The sequence below is a fragment of the Suillus plorans genome (genome assembly GCF_016647745.1).
Source record: "Suillus plorans strain S12 chromosome Unknown HD556scaffold_27, whole genome shotgun sequence".
In the NCBI taxonomy this organism is placed as follows: domain Eukaryota; kingdom Fungi; phylum Basidiomycota; class Agaricomycetes; order Boletales; family Suillaceae; genus Suillus; species Suillus plorans.
In genome coordinates this window covers 24,220-46,368 of record NW_024537411.1, presented here as the reverse complement: position 1 = coordinate 46,368, position 22,149 = coordinate 24,220, and the positions used below count along the sequence as shown (strand labels likewise).

The window sequence follows — 22,149 nt, the reverse complement described above, 5'->3', positions numbered from 1 at the left end:
ATGAAACTCCGTCGTTGTTCAAATCCCTCTACTTGTCTCTATATCTTTCAATGAGATGTTGCTCCTCTCACACATTCTGCGGAAAATTCCACCCTCCATTTGGAAGAGATTGGATGGTGTGTCAAATTCCTTCGAGAGAGTGAGTTAATAACAGCTGAAAAACGTTCAAACATCAACCTACTGCAACAAGGCCAGCATCGAGAACCAGAATCCGGTCGTACGAAATGATAGTTCGAAGTCGGTCTAAGGTATCATTAGTTTCCAGTATTGTACCGAGTACAAAAATGAAATAACGTACGAGCAATACAAAGTAGTGTGCGGTCCTGAAATTCCGTTTGGATTGTGTGTTGAATCTTGTTATCAGTATCGAGATCGACAGAGGCTCTAAAAAAATCAACACCACACGTCCAGGAGAAGAGATATAACTAACGTGGCCTCATCAAGCACAACGACTTTGCAGTCTTTCACTAGAGCACGAGCTAGACTGAGTAGAGATCTCTCCCCAACACTGAGGTTTGCTCCCTCGCTTTCGATGGTGCTGTCAAGGCTGTGGCGTCCGACGCCATCAATGGAACATGACTGTTTCGAAGTGATGCTAGAATCAAACAGACAAGACCGTTGCAGCGCATCCCACAGCTCCGCGTCACTGTGATGGGAAAGTGGATCCAGGTTCGAGCGCATGGTCCCTGGTAATCTTTAAGCGCTCCAAACAAGAGTATGTAGATTTGCGGCACTAACCGCTAAATAGAAGAGGCTATCGAGTTTGTACATTAGTCCTTCCTGTGTTAGCTTGTGCATGGAAACTTTACAAACATCTTGTGGGATAATGGAAATCTTGGAGCGGAGATCTTTAAGACCAATTGTAGATATATCGACACTGGAAGCGGTGAAAACCAATATATTTGTCACGAGGGACAAGCGACGTACCCATCAATGGTGATTGAACCGCCAGACAACTCGACAATTCGAAACAGTGCGAGCATCAACGAAGATTTTCCAGCACCAGTCCTGAAGGAACATCACCTTAGCACACTTGCGTAGATCCGACAAACTAGCTCACCGTCCCACAACGCCTATCTTTTCGCCTCCCATGACCTTGACTGAGATTCCCCTCAATACATTGGGAAGGCCTGGCCGATATGCCATTTTAACGTCGTTGAATTCGACCGCGCCATGTTCGGGCCATTGCGCTGAGGGCTTTCGTTCTTCAATCTCATGGGGAGCCTCTTGAGGCATCGTGTCGCTTGCGACGTACTGTACCACTGCGAGGTGTAAGCGAGATATCATCAAAATTAGTGGCTCACATCGTTCCACTGCATTCATGTAATTCTGAGGCAAACGACGATTGAATAGCCTGTATCAGAAGATAAGGAACGCCTCACCTCAACGTCTGCTGTTTGTCTGGTTAACTGGCTACATGTTTGTGACAGGATGGCTTTGATACAAGATTTATCATGTATACTTTAGTGGCGACATCAGGAGACTCACTGGTATACGTCAGTACCAACCCTATCTGGGCTGCGTTTATCCCGGAGACGTCCATCACCGCTAGAAGAGCAACCTAGCATTCGTTGAACGTGAGGTCACGGTTTTTACTATTTGATAGATGCCTACAAGGAAGATTAATATGCTTCCCATAACGTCCAACCTTATTGCAAGCCATCTGAGAGAAAATAATGAACCAACAAACGCCAAGATATGTATAAGGTAACCCACCTCTGGTTCGTAATAACGATGTATAGAGCTCTGTCCTCCAGATCAACGTAGTATCTATTGGCGGCAATGAACCGCTTCATTTCTCCGTAGCTTCGGATGGTAGGAAGTCCTGTCAAAGTCTCCGAAAAGTGGGAATACAGAAGAGAGCGAAGCATAGAGTCTAATGACCAATATCAGCAGCGTATTTCTAGACCAGAAGCACCACAACAAACCCAGGCGTTTAACCTCACGAGCACTGGCTCGATAGAACGCAGCGAAGTAGCTATAACCAAGAGCGATGAAGAACACAACAATGACTAGACAAGCATGAATCATATCCTTGCAAAATGATGTCTATTTACTGACCAAAGTATGGTTCAAGGATAGAAATGATGGCGATAGAGCTCATAAGGGTGGACAGAGTATAGACCACTGGTTCTCCATAGTCAGTGTCTGTAAGCAAAGTGTGCGGCTGACATACGCCATCTCATCGACTCTGGACCATGCATGAGTAACATTTCACCATGCGGTGACAAATTACTCACGTGGTAATTGATTGTCAATACCTGAGAAAAAGGTTTCAGCAAAGTATAGCAAAACACAAATCAGTGAGATGCTGACTATCGATATCTTTGCCAAAAATGCTCAAGATTCGGCCCACAGGCTACAGGAATACATTATGAATCTGTTTGGGCGCTTCCATACACAACCACTCACTGTAGTGTCGAAGAAGGACATTGGTGCATGAAAGACATTACGTACGGACCTGTGGTGCAGGTTTTGAGATACATAAGAAGAAATTATATCCATTCCGATACAACTGCATTGAATGAGCGTGCCGTCATCTGCGGTGGGAACCAACTTACGGGAAGAATGTGAAGATTGCTTGAGCAACCCCTAGACACCCATACAGCGTTTGATAGAACGAGTTTGGTCGTTCGAATTTACTGCGCCAGTATTTTAGAGAGGGACCAAGTCGATAAAAAGACACTGACTTGCTCTCCCACCAAACTAGCACGTACGAATTCAAGATCAGGCTTCCCTGCATCGCAAGGACGAAGAAAAGTAGTAGAGGACCTGTTATTGAAGCGCGTCCCGCAACCAAATAGGTCCAGTATACTGTGAAACTACTTCAACCTCGGGAAACCCTTCAGATGAGCTTGATCGCACCTCCCCAGATCACAGAGCCTGTCGACCGCCTCTCTTTAACGATCAAGCGACCCTCGAGTATGCCATTGCCAGTAGCCTCTTTTCTGGCTTGTTCTGACTTCAACTTTACATCTTCGACGGTAATGCCTGTTTGCGGAGTGACTTCCTCTGCCTGGCCATCATCATCCTCATCCGACACATGACCACCGAACTCCAGGTCCAGACGCGCAAAGTCTCCACCGCGGGAGATTAATTCCTCGTAAGTCCCGCTCTCTGTAATGATGCCATTGTTTAGAGTATAAATGTAATCTACTTGCGAGAGGAAGTGGATCGCATGCGTGACTAGAATGACGGTAATGCCACGATTTCGCAGGGCACCCACGATGGCATCTTGGAATAACGATTTTCCGACGTGAGCATCCACTGAAGGCATTCGTCAGCATGATAGACATAAGATAAACCACATTGTTCACCTGCCGAGAGCGGGTCATCAAGGATGGCAACTTCAGGGTTAAAGTACAGAGCACGAGCAAGGTTGACCTGTGTGGAAAATCAAATTCGAGTCCTATCACGGAGAGATGCCATGAACTCACCCTCTGCTTTTGGCCACCGCTGAGATTGATCCCCTTTTCTCCAATCTAAAATAGAGTATAAACAGTGATATCAAGTTGGATTCATCCGCCGTACCTCAGTCAAATCCCCATCTGGGAGCAGTTGGAGATCAGGAAGTAGACAAGCGATCTCAACAACGCGCCAGTATCTGTCTTCTTCGAAACGTTGGCCAAAAGTGATATTATCACGCTGGGGTATAATATCAGATGTATTCGCTCTTCGAGAGCAACACTATGCCAACCAGCGTAGTATTCTGGATCCATGCGGTCTGCGGGCAATAACTAATGCGTCCGCCAAATGAGACATGCCCGGAGACCTTCCTCATCTCTCCTATTAGACCTTGCAATAAACTGGACTGTTCATGGATCAGTAGTCGTTTTAAGTATCTCATTCGAGAAGATTACCTTGCCACTTCCGACAGGCCCAACTATAGCGACGAGTTGGCCTCGTTGGATGGTCATGGTCACATTCTTTACCTTAAAGAGAGGGGCTTCCTTTCCAGGAGCGGGCTTTTCCATCTTCATGTCCTCCGTCATGCTCCTGTCCTTGCCCCCTTTGGTGAACTCCCGTCGCTGGGTGGGCCAGTCTTCAAGCTCAAAGCGTGACCAGAATCTTTCGCGAACGACTCCCACTCAAACGTCGCATCCTTCACCAGAAGCGCAGGTTCTTGGTCCTTGTCGATCACAAGTGTATCTCCAGAAATAAGCTCTGCGTGGAACACGTGCGTGAGCCGCTGAATTGCGCTAGATGCATCAGGGATAGCTGATAGAGCGCGAGGCAGAAAGAGCATCGGTTGCCTGAGAAGCTATTTGTCGATATATCATGTGCATGTTTATGTACGCTGCGGGACACGACCTCACCTGGAACAAACTCAACGAGCTGAATATGATGGCAACGTTGAAGTTGTGTGCCGTAAGGGTGTACGTGACGAAAGCTAGTGTAGCGGCAAGGACTGGGACCGAACAAGCGAGTGCCAAGCTGGGTGGATTGCATCAGTAGGCGTCGCCATGCTATCACCATCTGGACTTACTTCGCCGAATTCGCGTGAAGAATCCATCGAACACCACGCAGTTCCTTCTTTCGAAGCTCAGATATTTCTAAGCAGCGTTCGTGAGCATGCTGCTAATATTCCTTGACTGAGCATACTTACTTTGAAGGAATGGGATCTCGTATGAGAAGTACTTGACAACGCGTATGGCCCCTGTGCATCTCTTCAGCATCCTTGCACGTCCCAGAAGCCTCAAGTTTACGTACCGAGTACCTCTAGCAGGACCTTGGCTCGCTGATCAGTCCATTTCATCGACTCTAAGCGAATACGGTGCTGCAGTGCCATTGACTGCTGTTGAAGTGGAATCATGAGGGCGAATAGCGAGAAACCAGCAAGAGCAGATGGCCCAAGCTAGTTTTCACGCGCCGTTAGAACAGACCGAAGTCTTCGTAATACAACAAACCTGGGTCAAGAGAATGATCAAACAAACTATGATTTGAATAGGCGCGGTCCAGGCTTAACAATAGTAAGTTATCTCAAAATATGAATGTCACTAGCCCCATATACTGACACATGTGCTGGTAGCGAGATTAGTCAACGGCGCGCGCATACACTTCAATATGCGACTCACCAACCATTGAGCAGCTGCATCAATCCTGCTCACGTCTGTCGAAATATGGTTGACCAACGCGGCGTTGCTGAGTTTGACACGTGCTTTGCCTGTGAGGTTTACTCCACGCTCATAAATGCATGTTATCAGTGCGGCCCTAGCCAGTACGCCTGTCGACATTGAACGCCAATAGAACTTGGAATGCGTAAGCTGAGCCGAGCTTATCTTCAAGTCACAAAGTTTCACAAACAAACCTGGTGGTTGCAAATGCTGGCCGTCAAGGTAAGCGCAAAGAGCCCAATGGCCATGGCAATACCACGACCAATATTAGGCACAGGTTCTCCGGCAGTATTTGCAGCAGAACGCTCCTCCGCAAAAACGATGATTTGCTGTAGGGAAGAACAAATATCAGAGGTTACCACAACCAAACACAGGTTGCTGTTTACCCGAAGGACAACAGGACCCATGAGCTGTATCGTATCGCCAAAGACCTGAATCGTGTCATAAATCATTATCATAAAAGCAATTCAGGAGGAAGACCCATGCCTTGAATGCACCTCCTATCCAGAACATACTAAGAAATACATCGTTCAAGGCCCAAGTAAGACTGGCCTCTTTCCTCCCAGCGGATTCTCGCCAATGTTGCTGAAACGCTGCACGTTGCTCAGACCAATTCGTGCCTTGTTTCCTGGAAATTGCACTCAAGGCCCAGCCCGTACGCTTGAAAAGAGATGGTCTGAGGTCTCCACTCTCAAGACGTGCATTCCAGTCGGCTGCTGCCCTAATACGCCGCTGCCATGCAGCTTCAAGTTTGGCAGCAAGGACAGCCGACTCTCTGGATGTGTCTAGTTTGTATAAATCAGACGCTTGTAATGTACGTTGATATCCGAGAACCTAGATAGGTGCGTCAAAACAGTATAGGTTGAAATCGGGGTTCAAACAAACCATTATACCCGTTACCCAGGAGTACGTGAGCTGAGAAAAGATGGAGGCGTTGGCCAACGGCGTTAGCTGTACATAACTGAGTTGTTAGGAGGAAAAAAACCAGCATAGAGGGTTCGCGTACCGCTGCATCCTCCAGAGACGGGGGAGCTGGATATGGCGGGTCCTTAGGTAACCTGATAGCGGCTCGATGAAGGACATCGCTTGCAAACTAGCTTCGCTTACCACAACTGCCACCATTTTTGACGAAATTTGGTATATCCCTTGCCAGTATCAAGTTGGAGACGTAAAGGTTGGAGGAGATCAGTTGCGTTAACCTCCACGATATCTTCCTTTTTGCCCTGCAAAGATTCTTCTGATCGCTGAGAAGTCATACAGAAAGAAACTGGAACAGCAGATACTGGGTAGATGAATGACGGCTTATTAAGAAATGCTAGGAGAATGGTTCCGTATGATACATTACCCGAGATGTGCGTGGCCTGCAAAGGCGTCAATGAACCTCGCCGTCACCTGCCAGTTGTAAATTCTACTCGGTCATAGTAGATGCTTCGTATCAAGTACTCAGATCAAGCTAAACCTCGGCTCTACTGCGTAATTGAAGTTCTACGTTGCGATAGTCCCCATTAACATATCGCCGAAAAAAGTTTGTTATCATACGCGTACCGTGACGATGCCAGCAGGGCACAGAGTCGCAGACTGGTCTTGCAAAAATCTGTTATTTAAAGTCGAAAGAGGTTGTGTCATATTCCCCTTCATATTCTTTATTGATTCTGCCTAGATTTTGATTTGGGAACTTCTAAAGGTTTGCGCCGGGTTTGAAATTGTCCGCCCTCCCTTGCTGGCAGCCCCCGCTGGCCATGAACAATGAGTGGGATACGGTCTCTGTCATCATCTCTCTCCAGGTTTCTCAGCCTTTGATAAGCGGGTCCTTTATTCCACGTTTTCTTTGAGTCCACCCTTGACGTGGCGCCGATGGACAACATGTTGACGACGAAACCTTCTGGAGATGAACATCAATGGAATCAGTGAATGGTATGACGATAATTGTCCGTCATCTCTGTGACCGGCGATAATCAAGAAGGAACGATGTGTTTCCCCTGAGTTGTCGCCGGGCTTCAGAAAACTATACACGAGTTACACGACGCGACTTGAAGCTTGAAGCTCGAAGACTTGAAGTTGCCAGCGAAGTGAATTGCCTTTCATGGTTTGTTTGTTCGTATTGAAAACAAAAGCCAAGTTGCCAAACTCATCCACATGTTTAAATTTTCTTCCTCGGGCAGTTTTCATATATACGAACCGTTTCACCGTGGAACAGCCTACATACTCAAACGGCTCGTCGAGGCTTCAAGCAGGACTTATATGTAGCAGCTGAGCGCCGTACGCCTACCAATGTGAGCGCTCGCTTAGTACACAGGGTTCAGGATCAAAAAATGGACGCCTCCCTCAGCAGATTGTGACAGCTTATATTTGCGGGCCACGAAAAATATGGCAGGAGCTGTTGGGCATCCCACCCTCCTCGATGCCAAAGCTTAACACCGATGCCATGTCAAGTGATATCGTGTGCTGGGATGACACATCATCATTCGCCCAACATCAGCCAGCTTTATAAAAGTTCACCGGGAGCTGTTGAACAAACGTTCCATCCGCGAGCTTTTCATGTTAAGCTTTCGCAGTGCACGCATCCATGGAGTATCGTGATTTGTACTTTTGCAAAACGTGTCAGTTCGTCATAGATCTCCCCGGTGTCCCTCATGGGATGAAGAAACACGTGGAAACCTTTGTCAGGCCTTCGTGATCTGGTCTCTCATGCCACATGCTCGACTCATTATAGATTCAAAGTATGGATACGGAACTCTGCCAGAGGATTGCCATTTAGCGCCTTTTTGCAGGTTCTAACCTTGTTCGGGAAGTACTTTTTGAAATCGGAAAGGAACGACTTGTGCGTAGCTCGGATCTTTCTGTTGACATGTTGAGTGGACGCAGATCTACTGGTACTATAGTTACTGGACAGTTGCTGGACGATCACTCCCTAGGTATCGCAGCAAAGTTCCTGAACGAGGATTCTCAGCGGATTCGGATTCGCCGAAAATCATATACGAGTCTTAGGTAAAATAGGGTATAATCCAAGTTTACACGTCGAAATCCTGTCCCCGACTCCCCGTTATACATCTCAAGTCCGTTTCAACTTTGCACTCCTTCCTACTCACCATGGTACTCCACGTGCAATCTCGCGCTCTCTGGAATCGATGCAGTCTCCGAAGATACCGTCCCAGTGTTTAGGCACAAAATATCACTGCCCTACGTTGAATCAATTCGTCGAGACCGCACTGCTAAGTCTGCGATGTTACGTTCTACTTATTCTGATCGATGCATGATGTGGCTGCTACATGTGTCGTCCTGAGATGATAGTGATACCGAAAGGTTTGTAACATGTTCACCCAACACTGCTCAAATAACAAGAACCAAACATGATGCATCTGATGATGGGGCGTATTTTAACCTGAAAGGGATAGTCAACCGAACCATCGCTTCCAGTGTGCCATATGAGTATAAATTCTCAAAGAGAGGAAGGATAGCGGTGTCTTGTCAATACGCAGATTACAATTTTACCAGAACCTTCTTACAGCAGTACATGTACATGTGTTCTGTATATACAGCCTTTGTATTGATTCTGAAACGTGATCATGAAGAGGCGCAGTGCCACACAGCAAACAACAACACACAGCTTATGTTGAGCGAAACGGTACTTTATTAGCTTACACCGCGACTCAAGAGTCTTAGTCTTACATACCCTACCTCTCCTCCAAGCCATTCATTGCAAAGACATTAACTCAACGTTGAGATGTCCCTCCTAGAACGCTTAAACGTCCCAATAGATAACGGAACCGGAGCCCCTTCCATCGGCCCCGTTCGCACAAAATCAGGCAGTCGTTCATCTCCATACGTGCGTACAACTTTCTATAGTCTACACGTCAAAAGAATAATCTCTCTCGCACACATCTTTTTTCCGTTCTTATCACGCCCACCCAACTCACTTCAATCATCGTCTGTCTCACAAAGACCCGCCCAAACCGCACCCCCAAAGGCGACCCAGACGCTCAATGGAGTCACGACCTCTACGAAGACCCAGAAAAACCCAGCCTATCATCAAGACTCACCCTGAGCGCCGCGCAGCCTCGCAAACCCGATTCGCGTCTCGCCCAGCGTGCGCTTAGGGATGCAGCAGGGGACAGCAAATCTTCAGGACAGGGCTTGAGCATCAAAGGTGCAAGTGCAGTACCGTTGGGGAATGTGGTGGAGATTAGGGGACTTGTTAAGGGTACGACTGCTGCTGATGTTGAGGTGCGCGTTTTTTGTGTTTTTGAGAAAGAGAAAGAGATTGAGGTTTCTTTTTGGTTGGTTTGATAGGCTATTTTCAAACGATGCGGTGCGATAGTTTCGTCTGAAACAGCATCCCCTAAGGCCTCTGAGAATGTCGTCGTCCGCATCACGTTCAAACTACCTGCACAGGCAGATGCGGCTGTGAATAAGTTCAACGGGCAGCCTGCAGACGGCAAAATTTTGCAAGTTAGCATTGTGGGGACGAAAGCGGTGGGGTTGTCGGGGAGGCTTGCGGGCGTGGATGTTGTGGATGATAGTGTGGATGTACTTATGGATGGTGGGGAGGAGGGGAGTTCATCGTGAGTGGTTTTAGTTTTGGGGTTTTATCTTTTAACTTTTATTTGCGTTGGTGCAGAAAAATGCGGTCAGATTCGATTATTGCCTCGGATCCGAGAGCAAGTGTTTTGGTTGCGCCGCCGGGTACAGATCCGAAGCTATATACCCAACACTCGCATTCAAATTCTCGTCCGGATGGGCAGAAGTGGCATCGTGGGGGAAGGGGTCGTGGACGAGGAGGTCGTGGAAGGAGAGGTGGTGGGGACCGAGGAGCAGGGATGGATGTTGACAATTGAGACGGGATTTTGTTGGCTATGGGTATGATATGGATGAAAGAGTCTGATGCTTGGCCAGCCTGCATCATCTTAGGTTGCAAATTATCTTAGCATTATGTATTTTCCCTTGTGCTGATTACACCTCATCTCAATGTATTTCACGCAAGATTCAAAGTACAGGCAAGTATGTTGTGCTTGGAATGGGCATGAGATAGCGTGAACTCGGGCATAATAAGTGGTAGTGAAGAAAGTAGATCGTGATAGCCAACCAAACAACAGCGAGCGCCTTGTACGTTACTTGCACAGGCTTTACCCCAAGTATCCGGAAAGGTATTCGTCATCAAGTTTCCACCTGTAATCATTCGCTCTCAGAGATAAGAGCGACGATCATCCTAGAGTCTCGTCAGTTACCGTGGGAGACTTGTGAAAGGACTACGCACCGGTAGAGATAGTAAAAGAATGAAAGAAGGTAAAAGCCTAGTTTCATAAAGCTCTCTTTCTTATGACCGCTAAGAGTTCTGAAGATCTCTGTGGCATCATACATGTGGTTCTTGTTACGTATCCTGTGGGACGCGTCAGCTCCAACTACACCAAAAGCGCCCAAGACGTACTTGTTGACGTTATACAAAACTAGAGGGAGGTTGAGGAGGAATGCAAACCATTGACCGGAGAGGAGGAAGAGGATTGTTAGAAATGCGTGTGCAATGTTTTCTGGTAGAACGAACTGGGTGTGTGTCAGTGTGGGTGTATTGCAGGTAGGGATGGAGAAGTACTTGGTTGAGCTTGTTGCAAAGATCTATGGGATTGATATAATCGCATTCAAGGTCTGAGAACATGATTATCTGGGAAGCGAAAGTGAGTGGGGGAGTGAGTGGAGATAGAAAAGAAGACTGACGAAGAAAACCATCGTGAAGAGTAAACCAGCTGCCATTAGTACAGAGAACAAGAACAACCAGCCTACAGCAAGCCATCAGGCAAGAGACTCGCGTCAGAAAGACAACGCACCAGCGCCACCCATTTTGTTAGAAAAAGTTGAAGAGAAGCAATGAAAATTAGAATTTGTTGACTGAGCAGCTACGACTTTAAAATTGTTAGTAGAACCCACACACAGTGAATTCACAAGTAAAATACCTTGATGAAGTCGAACACCAGGAAGAATAACCCTCAACAATGTCACACACGGTGACAAGTCACACGTCAAGAGGCCATGGGAGAATAACATCGGCTCAGTTGAATTCAGACTAGGAAATGTGCCTGGTGGACACTCAAGCTCAAGCTGCAGTAGATCATACATAATGGTACAACTTTCAACCATCTTCCTCGCAGTGCTATCCCCTAGTCACTGGGTATGTTTGGCTCCCAAACGACAACGACATTTTGACTCTATATCCATTCAGCCAGTCGAGATATAGACGATTATCCTTCTGGACGAGCTTGTTGAGGTGGTTTATTACAGCGGATGGAACGAGGCAACATTGATGTCTTCTTCAGAAACTGACCCCAAGTAGTTTTGCCCCACTCCCATCCGAGAAACAGCGCGGAAAGCAGTCTGCCATGCAGGCGGAGAAAGCAAGACAGCAAGCGTGTGGATTCATAGAAGCTGTGGGCTCAAAGATTAGCTTGTGCGTCTCTGCTTACAGAGAAATATCCACTGGCGTTGATAGCAAAAGATATATGGTTCTCTGTGTGCAGCCATATTTACACTACTCGTCCCTTCGTGTTCTCATACCCCGCCTTCTGTCCCTTCATCATGGGTTCCCACTTTGTGCGACATTTTGCGGTATTCGCACATGGAACCGCCAGCTTGCATCTGATTTTGCGAAGTAGGTCACAGCGCATCCTACTTTTGCAAAGTTGTCGAGGTCACTCGATGACACTGTACAACCGCTCGACAATTGTTCACGGCACATCCAGATCTACGGTGAGTATCCCATTATCTTTCACTAAGCAAGTTCACAGAGAACTGGCTCTGAAACCACAGGACTTCTCGACCTCTCGCCTCCTCTCCAAAGAAAGTAGATGCCATCTCGATTTCTCAATGCCTGATCGCCCCAAACTTCGCCTCTGCCGCCACAAAAGTCATGATCTCACTCCAAATAGTTGAACATCCGATCGAGGCTTCACGCATCGTTTCATCAACCATACTGCACCAGTTCGAAAGCATAAATACAACTCACTGCCACACTAGAAGCATACAAAGAAGCTCTATCGTGTCGGTGAGTCATCTAGTCAATTCCAGGACACAAACCACTAATACTCACGCAAAATCCTCCTTCGCATGCTGAGCATGTCCTATCGCGTGCGCAAAAGAAAGGACATGTCGCACTAGCAGCATCACTGACAGCGTCACTGGCAGATATCGATGTTGTCAAAGCGGCAACAACAACGGCGAGGACAAAAGTAAAGCGCATTGTTTGAGGATGGATATGAGATCAAATAAGTTTGAAGGGACAGTAGGCAGGCGCTTTGCTTTTATATGCTGAATATTGGGTGACTTCCCGCAGCATTTAAAGTCGTCGTTCTAAATGTAAATCTGTGTCTCAAGTCCTCATGCCAACGTGCCCCCGTCAAATGTCAGTGTTTTGCAAGTCCGCATATCAGAAACGCCCAATTTTAAAGTAATCCCTAGAAAGTGGTAGCCCCCTCAAATAGTGGTCAAACCATGTTCTAAGCATCTAAACGGGCCTTTCGAACTCCGTGAGTATATTTTAACCGTCGCTTGCATGCCCTGCAAGCCTCAACATTAGAATCTAGATACAACTTGTCTACGGTTTGGAAAGCATTTCTAAACTGCGTCGAGGTGCGAGACGATGCTCCGACTCTTGAGGTTTGAATGAAATATAGGATTCAAAAGTCGCCCACTATCCTTGATGGTGATGTAGGAAGGATCTAATAACCAGCTAAAATCCTCTTTTGAAGCTGAATATTATTCTTGATAGTGATCCCATGCATCTCATGACATCCCCTTTCGAGCAGATGCAATTAACAGCAGATCGGCACCTCCTACCTTGTGAAGCAAAGGTCTATTAGCGCGCGAAAACAACATATAACCTTGCGAAGCAAAGTTAATGCCAGCATATTAAATTTGCTACCAAAACCTTATCAAGCCTATCGTCAATTGTAGCGTGGAACAAAATATCACCTTGCGAAGTGATCCATCTTACACGTCATTTACATGTCGTAGCACCATTTTGTGAATTCACTTGGCAACAAAAATAATCGACATCATATCTGCTCGTGATGAACGAGCTAGGAAGATGGTGCTACGCAACTCTTCTTGTGCCCCTTCCAGTCCTCGCGTTGACAACCCTGTGAACAATACCGCACAACCTTGCACCGACTACAAATCAACAACGACGCAGAACCACCACTTTCCTTTCCACAAGCAGCGCACACATTACGCACCACTGCTGCCAGCGCAGGCGTTGATGCAGTACTTGAAGCGACGTTATCTTCCAGACTACCGACCTTTTCAAGGTACGACAGCGCGAACAGTGGACTGATCGCTGCCCTTGTCACATACGGTGCAAGCGGTCGAAGCATCGGGTATTTCTTCACAAATGATTCTGTCCCCATCCCGGCACCGCACGAGCAAATAGGACTCTCGTCTGGCTCCAACGTCAGAGGGATAACGCCTTGTACGCGGTACTCGCAGTTGGTCTTGTGTTCCCAGGTACGACACCGCTCCGTCGCAGCCACGAGGAGGTGCTGCCATGCCTTCCTCTCCTCAATACCCATCTCAAGCATCTTCATATTGCTAGGCCTCAAATGACTAGAAACCTTGCTGAAAGCCTCGACCTTCTCAAACGAGGGAGAAGACGGCATCACCCATGCATCAGCGACCATGGAGTGCGAGCCAACGTCCAAGCGGAGATTTGTGATATAGAACATGACAAAGATTTCCTCTTCATCTTTCACTCGCAAGGCGTAGCATAGAGCAGGTTTATCTTCTGCGAGACCGCTCGCCTGCCTAAGGATGCAATGGAGTGAACGCTTGACATCAAGCAGTGTTGACCCTGTATTCAATTCATGGGGCATGCGTTTTTCACGATCAGACGTCATGAAGAAGAGCTGAGGGTTGACCCAGTCAAGAGCTCTCTTATTAGCAATGCTGAAGGGTGTGCAATGGTCCAGGTTGACGCGGTGCATGTTCCAGAGAGCAAGATCGCCTCCGTGCGGAATAACAGGGAATATGTCCGAGTCGGTGTCTCCAAGAGTAAGTCTCAGGGGCAAGATGATCTGCGCCGAGTCCGACATGAGTTTTTAGAAAGATAGAGAGACAGAAAACGTACTTCGATGTATAGCGACTTTCGCGCAATGCGAAGCTTGGATTTCTTGGCATCAATAGGAAGCGGGAAAGGGAATTGCAAAGACTTTTTTCCAAGAACGATGGCGATTGAATGCATAGAAACTTGGTTCACAACGGGAGTACCACCGCTGGTCAGGGAAGCTTTCATGTCCGGTTCGACGATATCCACACGAGTGGTGAATGTCAAAGGTGTCTTGCATTCTTTGTCTAAGGTGACGAATGTGCATGCACCAGACGTCTTCATAGGACGGCCGCCGATTTGCACATTCTTCTCCTTGGGACTCTCTGGGCCAGCATTAGGATGCTGTCTTAGGATATGCACGAGTTGCTCATCTCCCAGGTCTGCGCGGAATATGGATAGGTCAAGCCCCCGCTTCATGGCGAACGCGCAAGTTGCTGGGGTGGTGAAAAGAGATAACACAACCGATAAACGACGCTCATTCACCAGCACAATAGTTGGCACCCAGAACCACACCACTAGAGGAGAAGTTCCATAACGTCTAGTGGTGTCTTCTCTAATGACTGCAGTCTTGCCATCACCATGGCCGCTGGTCGTAATGGTACCAAAAACTGTGCTGATGGCAGAGAACGCGTTTGATGTTGCTGTGCCCCTCAGGTCGCACTGCAACAAAGGTGTTCCGGCCTCGTCAAGATCGGGCAAGAGCGGCTGGAGGCGATCCCGAGGAACAACGAGGACGACACAGAGAGTTTTTGGAAGCACCTTCCAATTGCGAAAGACAAAGGGCCTTTCGACGCGATGCACTTCTGGTAGAGACAGAGACAGCCAATCCACATCGAAAACACCAAGAAGGTGCAGCTGGCAGCAGAGTTCTTGGTAAAAGTTCATTCCAGTTATGAGGATCCTGTCATTCCGAATCTTGTCATGAAGCATGTTCATGGTCGAATCCCAGTCTGTGATCACCCTCCTCTTGACAACACTCAAAATCTCCACAAACGAACGACGATGGTAATGTATGATCCCAGACAGCGACTGCTTGGCCATGGCCAACCTTCGTCTCACGTTCTCATGAGAAAACATGTTGAGATATATATTGAAGAAAACGCCTGCAAGCTGCTCCGCAGGGATATCGATGGGGCAGTCAAGATCAGTCAGGAGTTTCTCAGCACCGCCGATTAGTTTCCATGCAAGGCGCTCGTGATTCTGGGTTGTCTTTTGTGATACACGCATGATGTGCTCATGCATGTTTGACCGATTCGTGAACTGCAAAACGAAGCACGCGGGAATCAAGCCGAGGAGCAGACCCATAGTTGCGATATCTCCACAAAGTTGTTCGGCCAACGTGTCCTCTGGGCTATCTGAAGCAAGACCTTCCGTGTACAACGTAGCGGATAGAGTGCGCTGAAGAATAGGAGAAGTAACAGCGATAAGATTCAGCACGCCGACGTGATCAAGAAGGTTGGAAGTATCGATGACGTTGAATGTGGTCGGCGCGGGTGACTGCATACTAGTTCCGTAGGCGCTAGGGTCAAAGGTGATGCACGGGATCTTCCAAGGAGCAACGGTGAATGGTGTGGACGTCGATTTTGCGGTGCGGGAGTAGCAAAGAGCTTGACAAAAGCTCAGAGCGTCTCCCACAAAGCAACGTATGATGAGCGGGCTCGGAGAAGATGGATTTTGACTGCCCAAGACCTTGGACACCGAAGCGCACCACCTGGAAAATTGCCTCTTGCAGACGTCTACTATGTCTTTCAGAGTACATTTGTCTGGGTGGCGAGTGCTTCCGACAGCTGGCGCAAGCGCTTCTGCCAAATGAAAGCAGCAGAGAGGATCTGTTCCATAGTGTACACCAAATTTGTCACCGACCATGGAGAATGCTAAGGTTGGATTTGGATGTGACATCTCTGAGGGTCTCTTAGGGACGGCAGAGCATATGCCTGTATCCCAGTAAATGTTGTAGTGATCACCCGCCATCTTGAACGCATACATCGACAGTGGCCCAGCTGCCCGACTTGCTGTAACCACATGTTCGAGCTTCGCCCTGGAAGCCTTGACGTCAGCAGCATATGCGGATTCAAATGCTTTTGCCTCGCTAGGAGAGCAAGTTGTCGTCTTGACGTGAAGCTCCCAAAGGCGCCGCAACTCGGCGAGAGTATCTCCAGTACACATACGAAGGAAATAACCGTAAGGACCGTTGTTCCAGCTATCTAGATCGCTGGATAGCTCGACCAACTTCCTGCACTGTGATATGAGCAGGTCATGGGAGGCTTTGTCGAGGAAAAAGTGGAAAAAAATGTTCCAGATTTGTGGCGCTCTTTCCGCAGAACCTTTGTCGGCAAGAAGAGTGAATAAGATAACATTACGGGCTGTTTGATTCATTCATTCAGGAAGATGCATCGAGTGCTAGATTTGGGCTCACCAATGACTGCACTCTCAAGATCGCAGCAAGTAAAGTCCGATTTTCGTGACGCTGAGCAGGGGCATTAGTGCGCCACTCTATGGTATTAAGATGCTCCTAGTAGGAACGTGCCGATTCACCTTGCAAGCCAGTGCTGTTTGTATATACGGTATAAAGGATATGCCTCGGGTCGCCACACCCAAGAAGTAGTACGTCTGCTTTTTCAGTTGGACAAAGATCCTGTGTGAGGCAAACTGCAGATGTATTGCCAATAGGATAGAAGAACGTTTTTCCTCTCCATAGGACAGGGTGCGCCATGATCCTGGTATTGATTTCGGGCTGGCACCAACGGACGCGATGGCAGTCAAATTTTGAAGGAGTAGGTCGCAGGGAAGGACTTGAGGGCACGAGGAACAAATTAAATTGTCCGAAAGCTCTATAGAAGGTCCGTGATCCTCATGGATTATGGAAATGGTTCTAGATTCGCTCGCTCAGCCGCACACGACGGACGATTCCCTGATTGATTGAGTAATTCTCAGTGGGGCGGCTCCATTTTATACGTACGTTACTGCAGCATGGCTGGACTTTTACGTACCCAATATACTTTGAGTTATGAATTCAAGTTGCCCTGCGCGAAGTTTGAATTATTCAAACTCTGCAAGTACGTCGACTCACAAATCAGTGATGGAGTACCGAGTCCAACCATCATAAAAGATTTACTGTACATGACTCAAGCGTCTCTTCAAATATCAATACAGTAAGAGTCTGTCTCGTCCCCCGACAAAAAACAAGCTCAGGCTTATGACGTCCAATATTGGGTCAATGCCCAAAGCCATATAATCTGATGCGAAAAAACAGAAGATCAATAGAGATACCTGAAGCCCTTCCTTCTTTTCACAGCGTCCTCGAATGTAATCCCTTCCAATCTAGCAGCTTCTTCAATACGTTCGCGGCCAGGACCTTCCATTAATCTCTTCTCCATATCCATGTTCTTATTCTCCTTGATTAATATCCACCGCATTACTATCGATAGGTGAGTACTTCGGAACGGTCAAGTTGTAATTTTGCTCACGGAAGCCCAGGGCTGAGGACAAAAGCAGACTGCACAATGCTATAATCATGGATTGATGGTATTGAGGACCCCACGAAGCACTCCAGACATACGAGCCAATCCTACGATCTTGTAAGCAATCCGACATTAACATTGATCATAGAGGCCCCACAAGTTACCAAGGTTTCCAAACCCATTGACAAGACCTATGGCTGCGGCGCGTTTTGCGGGTGGACGAGGAATGGCGTTTGAAACCCAGGTCAATGTCAACGCAAATCCTTTGGAAAACGTGTCAAGCTTGCATTCAGAGTTCTCATAAGAGCTTACCACAATATCCAGAGGTCATGAGGAACAAGGAAAAGTATCGCCCGCCCGTAGCCATGGTGCATAGAGAGATGATGTATCCGACGATGACCACCCACCACCAGCCGGCAATATGGAAGAATCGCTCTCCAGACCTATCTATTCATTCTGTCAAAATGACTGATGCACTATCAGGAAATAGACGTACCTGCATGCCATGCGCTGAGCACGCAGCAGACTGACGTGAATATCCATGGAGGACTAGCGATCAGACGACAGTGAGCCATAGCTGTGAATGTAACAATGGGATATCATGCTTACGCCGCCATCAAAAGTGTGATAGTAGTGTTAAAACCAAGCGTGGCAGTCAAGCTGTCTCGCTCTATGTTAGCGCAAAGTTGCAAGACTATCCACATACTTACGTGGGGAAAAAGTTAGTGAAACTCAGGCCTAGAAGTTGCATGCAGGTCATGAACATGAAAATGATGGTCTTTGGATCCTTGATGGCCAGCCAAAAGCCATCGTAAATGCTATGACGTTCCGAACGATACGCCAAATTAATAAAAGTGATACGGAGTAGCACCTTGTCAGTAATAGGAAAGGATGGAACTTAAGCTGGACTTACGTGACGTCGTCGGAATCCTTGTCAGCCTCCCCTGCATCTTCTGCGAGACGAACTTGACTCAAGCGGCGTTCCGCTGCGTTAAGCCATCGGGTGTTATGGGGCTATGGCATGTCATGTCAGACCCGTCGAAACTTGTTCTAAAAATATTATGCTTACAAAATCAGGAAGAAGCCACCTAGACAAAAACCGTGGCCGTCAACGTTGAGTTAGAATAGAAAGTTTCACAAACGCACATGGTCAAGAAACCAAAGGACATAGTGATAGCGCCCTACGCCGATAAAGGGATTGATCAACATAGAAGGCCCGGGAGTAGTGCAACATATACCTCTATGTAGAACAACCTGCGAGAAACTCCAGTTAGGGTACCGCTCCTGAGAATAGGTATTTTGACTTACCATCTCCAGGCCGCAAGTCCCAGTACGCCTTGCATTCTTGCGAGAATTCCAGCTGCAATGAACTAGAAAGGATCATTATCAGGCGTCATAGTCCACTATGGCGGCAGCAAGCTCACGCTTCCAAATGCATTCGAGATTAAAGAGCCACAATAGAACCAAGCTGATCGTGCGGCAAGCTCCTGAATGTGTTGCATGAGGGAAAGTTTATAATTCTAAAAACATGATGCTCACCTTCCTGGTATACCATCGCGAAAGCAGATACATGACACCAGGATAGAACGCAGCCTGCAGAAAGCCGCACTCGTTCAGCCCGCACATCATTATCAAAAAAGGAAGTTTTTACCTCAGGAATACCGATGCACACACGACAAGCCATGATGCCTGAGAAATTAGTCGTGACCTGTGCGGCGGTTAGCAAGCACGAGTTGCAGTTGTGACTTCCCAATAAAACTTACCCCAGTCAAAGCACTTGTAAGGCCCCATCCAACAACGCAAGCCCCAATATAAATTGATGGTCTGAGTCCCGTCTTCTTAGTTCGACCAGATCAAAATATTTTCAATCACGACCAACCGTGAAATATAGCCCAAAATCTGTTGACAGTCAAGATCAATCTTCCATTCATAAACAATAGCGCACAAACAAACCATGTTCGAGGGTATCTGGTTGCAGATGAGATTTTGTTAGAAAGATCGCACGAGTTTGTGCAGAAAATTTTGCTCACTTGTATCGGGCAATAAGTGGCATAAAGAATAGCTAGGATGGTTTCATACTGAACGGCTAGTAAATCGATTAGGCACGAATAATATGGTGGTCCACTTTCACTCACTCGTCAATCCAAGATCTTGCTCTAAACCTTGCAGCCGCGCAGTAGTAATAGCGACACGCTACGCGTAGTACATGTAAGCACGCCGAGGTTCATAAATGGATGTTTGCATACATCAATGTAGTTCAAGATGAATATGACCACAGCAGTGGTCATCAGCCGGCAGTCCAATTTGCGCACCAGCGCCCGTTCTCCCGCCTGCCTGGCGTTTGCAGTCAACAGCCTAAAGTCGTCATCATCATTTGACACTGCGACTACATTTTCTGTAAAGTTTTGAGATTTCTTCTCTTCCTGGATGGACATGTGGGGAAATGAAGCGATACACCACCTTGACACAGTAATCTAACCACTCAAACAGATGCCTTTTATACCAGTGATCAGGGATCGCAATGCCTATAATGAACTCGATTACCCCACTCAGTCCAGAAGTAGAAGGCGACCAGAATACCATCACCTACCAGGGGGGAAATATATTTTGGTGAACGCTGAATGCGTCCTGTAGTTAGGTCCTACTAGGGCCCTCGCGCAATGGCCTTCACCAGCGCCTCCAGTTGCGCACCACTTCTCTTCACTGGGATCCTAGACTGCGAAGAGCGTCCGCCTAGTGCGTTTGCCTTTGGGGTCAACTGTGGGTACTTTAGTCTTTGAATTTTCCGCCAACGCACAGGCTGTCATACACTAAAAAAGTAGCCCATCAGCTGACACCACTGAAGTAGAGCATCACGCGAAAGCGCGCAGCACATAAATGCAGCGTACCGACCCAAGAAAAGAATATGGTTCCCCGACGGGTTTGCATATTTAGAACAAGAGGGACAGGTTAGGATTTGAAATTTTGAACGTAACACGTGCAATCCCCGACTCCCAAAGGGCAGCTGCGCCATGGGAAGGGGAGGATGACAAACGGTCCAAACGGTCTGACCGTTTTTGCAACTCCGCCAGACCGTTTGGACCTTTTGCTAAGCACGTGACTTTTGTCGTCACGTGACATGTTGGAGTTTTTGCCCCAAGACGAAGGTATTCAGCTCAAGGACGAGACTGGGACGCGCGGATTCGAGCAATAGACAGTACCATTCGTAGCGCGAAGACCTTGCGATGATTGTGATTGAACAAAGTAAACTATTAGGTGCATAAACGATCTGTAAGAAGACAAAGGCATGAAATGAATTAAAATGCAAACACCAAATCTCGAACGAAACTATGGCTGCTGCAGGAAATTGATCCTCAACCACTGCTTGTCGTCGCAGACAATGATGCAATCACGAGGGGTTGATGGGTCCATGATGAAGTCTGTAAACAGCCGGAAAAGCACTGCACCATCCTCGTGGATCTCAGTGCATGTAGGCATATGCACGGGTTTTGAAAACCCGTGCGGGTGGTGGGTGCGGGTACCCCTCGGGTACGGGTGGGGGTCCGCATTTTGGGTACCCGGACCCTCACCCACACCCACGCTCGGGTTTGACCGGTACATTACATAATCAAGAACTACAGCGGTACTTACACTTGTGCTAATGCTGACATCTGCCTACTGATTATAGCGTGCTATGCCCCTCCATCTTCTTCAACACAACACCTACCTTCAAGCTCGAGCCATGCTGACCAAAGTCGTCACCCACCGTTCGCAGTATGTGAGTGTGCCGATTCTCATTCGAGCAAGAGCCATGCTGATCCAAGCTGTTGCCCACCATTTGCAGACTGTGAATCCGTCGATCCTCGTTTGGGCAAGAGCCATGCTGATCTGAGTCGTTGCCCACCGTTCGCAGGAGTTGAGTCTGTCGATCCTCATTTGGGCAAGAGCCATGCTGACCCAAGTTGTTGCCCGCCGTTCGCAGTTGGTGAGTCCGTCGATCCTTGTTCGAGCAAGAGCCATGCTGATCCGAGTTGTTGCCCACCGTTCGCAGGAGTTGAGTCCGTCGATCCGCGTTCGGGCAAGAGCCATGCTGACCCGAGTCATTGCCCACCGTTCACAGGAGGTGAGTCTGTCGATCCACGTTTGGGCAAGAGCCATGCTGATCCGAGTCGTCGCCCACCGTTCGCAGTTCGCGAGTCTGTCGATCCTCATCCGAGCTTGAGCCACGCTGATTTAAGTCGCTGCCCGCCGTTCGCAGGAGGTGGGTGTCTCATTTTTATATTTACTAACTTCATTTTTATATGTATTACCCGCGGGTAAACCCTGCACGGGTACGGGTAAGGGTATGGGCTTGCCATACCCCCCAAAAACCTGTACCCTTTGTGGGGGTGCGGGTGCGGGTAAGGTCTCCGACACCCCGGGGTTTACCCGTGCAGATCCCTAAGTGCATGAGACAAGCAGCTTTGCGTGTAGGTTTCTTAGATGAGGTCACACGGCTGGAGCAAGAGCT

General features: G+C 47.8%; 6 protein-coding genes across 6 annotated transcripts; 1 reads left to right on the top strand and 5 right to left on the bottom strand.

Annotated features, from left to right (window-relative positions):
- Positions 1 to 18: 18 nt before the first annotated feature.
- Positions 19 to 6,370, bottom strand: HD556DRAFT_1443048 (ABC protein; the record flags this gene model as incomplete). The annotated part of the gene is made up of 41 exons (XM_041306553.1): positions 19 to 129; positions 182 to 243; positions 299 to 384; positions 431 to 686; positions 739 to 754; positions 814 to 877; positions 928 to 1,008; positions 1,061 to 1,262; positions 1,305 to 1,329; positions 1,383 to 1,435; positions 1,489 to 1,561; positions 1,615 to 1,663; positions 1,717 to 1,876; positions 1,929 to 2,012; positions 2,062 to 2,127; positions 2,177 to 2,191; positions 2,241 to 2,261; positions 2,317 to 2,359; positions 2,413 to 2,515; positions 2,562 to 2,642; positions 2,691 to 2,814; positions 2,866 to 3,267; positions 3,318 to 3,384; positions 3,438 to 3,482; positions 3,532 to 3,645; positions 3,698 to 3,811; positions 3,861 to 4,049; positions 4,109 to 4,261; positions 4,317 to 4,434; positions 4,487 to 4,553; positions 4,607 to 4,657; positions 4,711 to 4,855; positions 4,908 to 4,960; positions 5,016 to 5,022; positions 5,076 to 5,249; positions 5,309 to 5,443; positions 5,501 to 5,545; positions 5,595 to 5,948; positions 6,000 to 6,065; positions 6,121 to 6,172; positions 6,222 to 6,370. 41 exons carry the CDS (start codon positions 6,368 to 6,370, stop codon positions 19 to 21), a joined length of 4,275 nt encoding a protein of 1,424 aa, XP_041160318.1.
- Positions 6,371 to 8,721: 2,351 nt separating this feature from the next.
- On the top strand, positions 8,722 to 10,085 carry HD556DRAFT_1370815 (uncharacterized protein). Its single transcript, XM_041302927.1, has 4 exons — positions 8,722 to 8,940; positions 9,057 to 9,338; positions 9,405 to 9,676; positions 9,733 to 10,085. Exons 1-4 carry the CDS (start codon positions 8,839 to 8,841, stop codon positions 9,947 to 9,949), a joined length of 873 nt encoding a protein of 290 aa, XP_041160317.1. The 5' UTR covers positions 8,722 to 8,838; the 3' UTR covers positions 9,950 to 10,085.
- HD556DRAFT_1370808 (cornichon) lies at positions 10,086 to 11,103 on the bottom strand. The gene is made up of 7 exons (XM_041302926.1): positions 11,060 to 11,103; positions 10,934 to 11,008; positions 10,824 to 10,885; positions 10,702 to 10,770; positions 10,540 to 10,652; positions 10,369 to 10,491; positions 10,086 to 10,320 (listed from the first exon to the last, which is right to left on the bottom strand). The coding sequence occupies exons 2-7, from the start codon at positions 10,944 to 10,946 to the stop codon at positions 10,287 to 10,289; spliced, it is 414 nt and encodes a 137-aa protein (XP_041160316.1). The 5' UTR covers positions 10,947 to 11,008; positions 11,060 to 11,103; the 3' UTR covers positions 10,086 to 10,286.
- Positions 11,104 to 13,177: 2,074 nt separating this feature from the next.
- HD556DRAFT_1237023 (uncharacterized protein) lies at positions 13,178 to 16,912 on the bottom strand (the record flags this gene model as incomplete). Its single annotated transcript, XM_041297866.1, has 4 exons — positions 13,178 to 14,167; positions 14,221 to 16,562; positions 16,616 to 16,666; positions 16,735 to 16,912. 4 exons carry the CDS (start codon positions 16,910 to 16,912, stop codon positions 13,178 to 13,180), a joined length of 3,561 nt encoding a protein of 1,186 aa, XP_041160315.1.
- A 305-nt stretch (positions 16,913 to 17,217) lies between these two features.
- On the bottom strand, positions 17,218 to 20,092 carry HD556DRAFT_1475643 (major facilitator superfamily domain-containing protein; the record flags this gene model as incomplete). The annotated part of the gene is made up of 20 exons (XM_041308524.1): positions 17,218 to 17,617; positions 17,667 to 17,767; positions 17,818 to 17,923; positions 17,973 to 18,107; positions 18,157 to 18,209; positions 18,270 to 18,320; positions 18,371 to 18,478; positions 18,574 to 18,674; positions 18,730 to 18,748; positions 18,807 to 18,841; positions 18,899 to 18,914; positions 18,969 to 19,030; positions 19,085 to 19,147; positions 19,200 to 19,253; positions 19,312 to 19,368; positions 19,424 to 19,495; positions 19,596 to 19,628; positions 19,691 to 19,746; positions 19,796 to 19,853; positions 19,907 to 20,092. Coding segments are annotated over 20 exons (1,527 nt in total), but the record flags the coding sequence as incomplete, so codon positions are not given.
- An 895-nt stretch (positions 20,093 to 20,987) lies between these two features.
- Positions 20,988 to 21,728, bottom strand: HD556DRAFT_1308167 (uncharacterized protein; the record flags this gene model as incomplete). The annotated part of the gene is made up of 2 exons (XM_041300095.1): positions 20,988 to 21,240; positions 21,406 to 21,728. 2 exons carry the CDS (start codon positions 21,726 to 21,728, stop codon positions 20,988 to 20,990), a joined length of 576 nt encoding a protein of 191 aa, XP_041160313.1.
- Positions 21,729 to 22,149: the final 421 nt, after the last annotated feature.

Coding starts and splice junctions, on each gene's coding strand:
- HD556DRAFT_1370815 (XM_041302927.1), top strand. CDS start 8,839: ATGTCCCTCCTAGAACGCTTAAACGTCCCAATAGATAACGGAACCGGA. Junction 8,941..9,056: donor GCAGTCGTTCATCTCCATAC/GTGCGTACAACT, acceptor TGTCTCACAAAG/ACCCGCCCAAACCGCACCCC. Junction 9,339..9,404: donor CGACTGCTGCTGATGTTGAG/GTGCGCGTTTTT, acceptor TTGGTTTGATAG/GCTATTTTCAAACGATGCGG.
- HD556DRAFT_1370808 (XM_041302926.1), bottom strand. Junction 10,653..10,701: donor TTTGCAACAAGCTCAACCAA/GTACTTCTCCAT, acceptor ACACACACCCAG/TTCGTTCTACCAGAAAACAT. Junction 10,321..10,368: donor TTCTTTTACTATCTCTACCG/GTGCGTAGTCCT, acceptor ACGAGACTCTAG/GATGATCGTCGCTCTTATCT.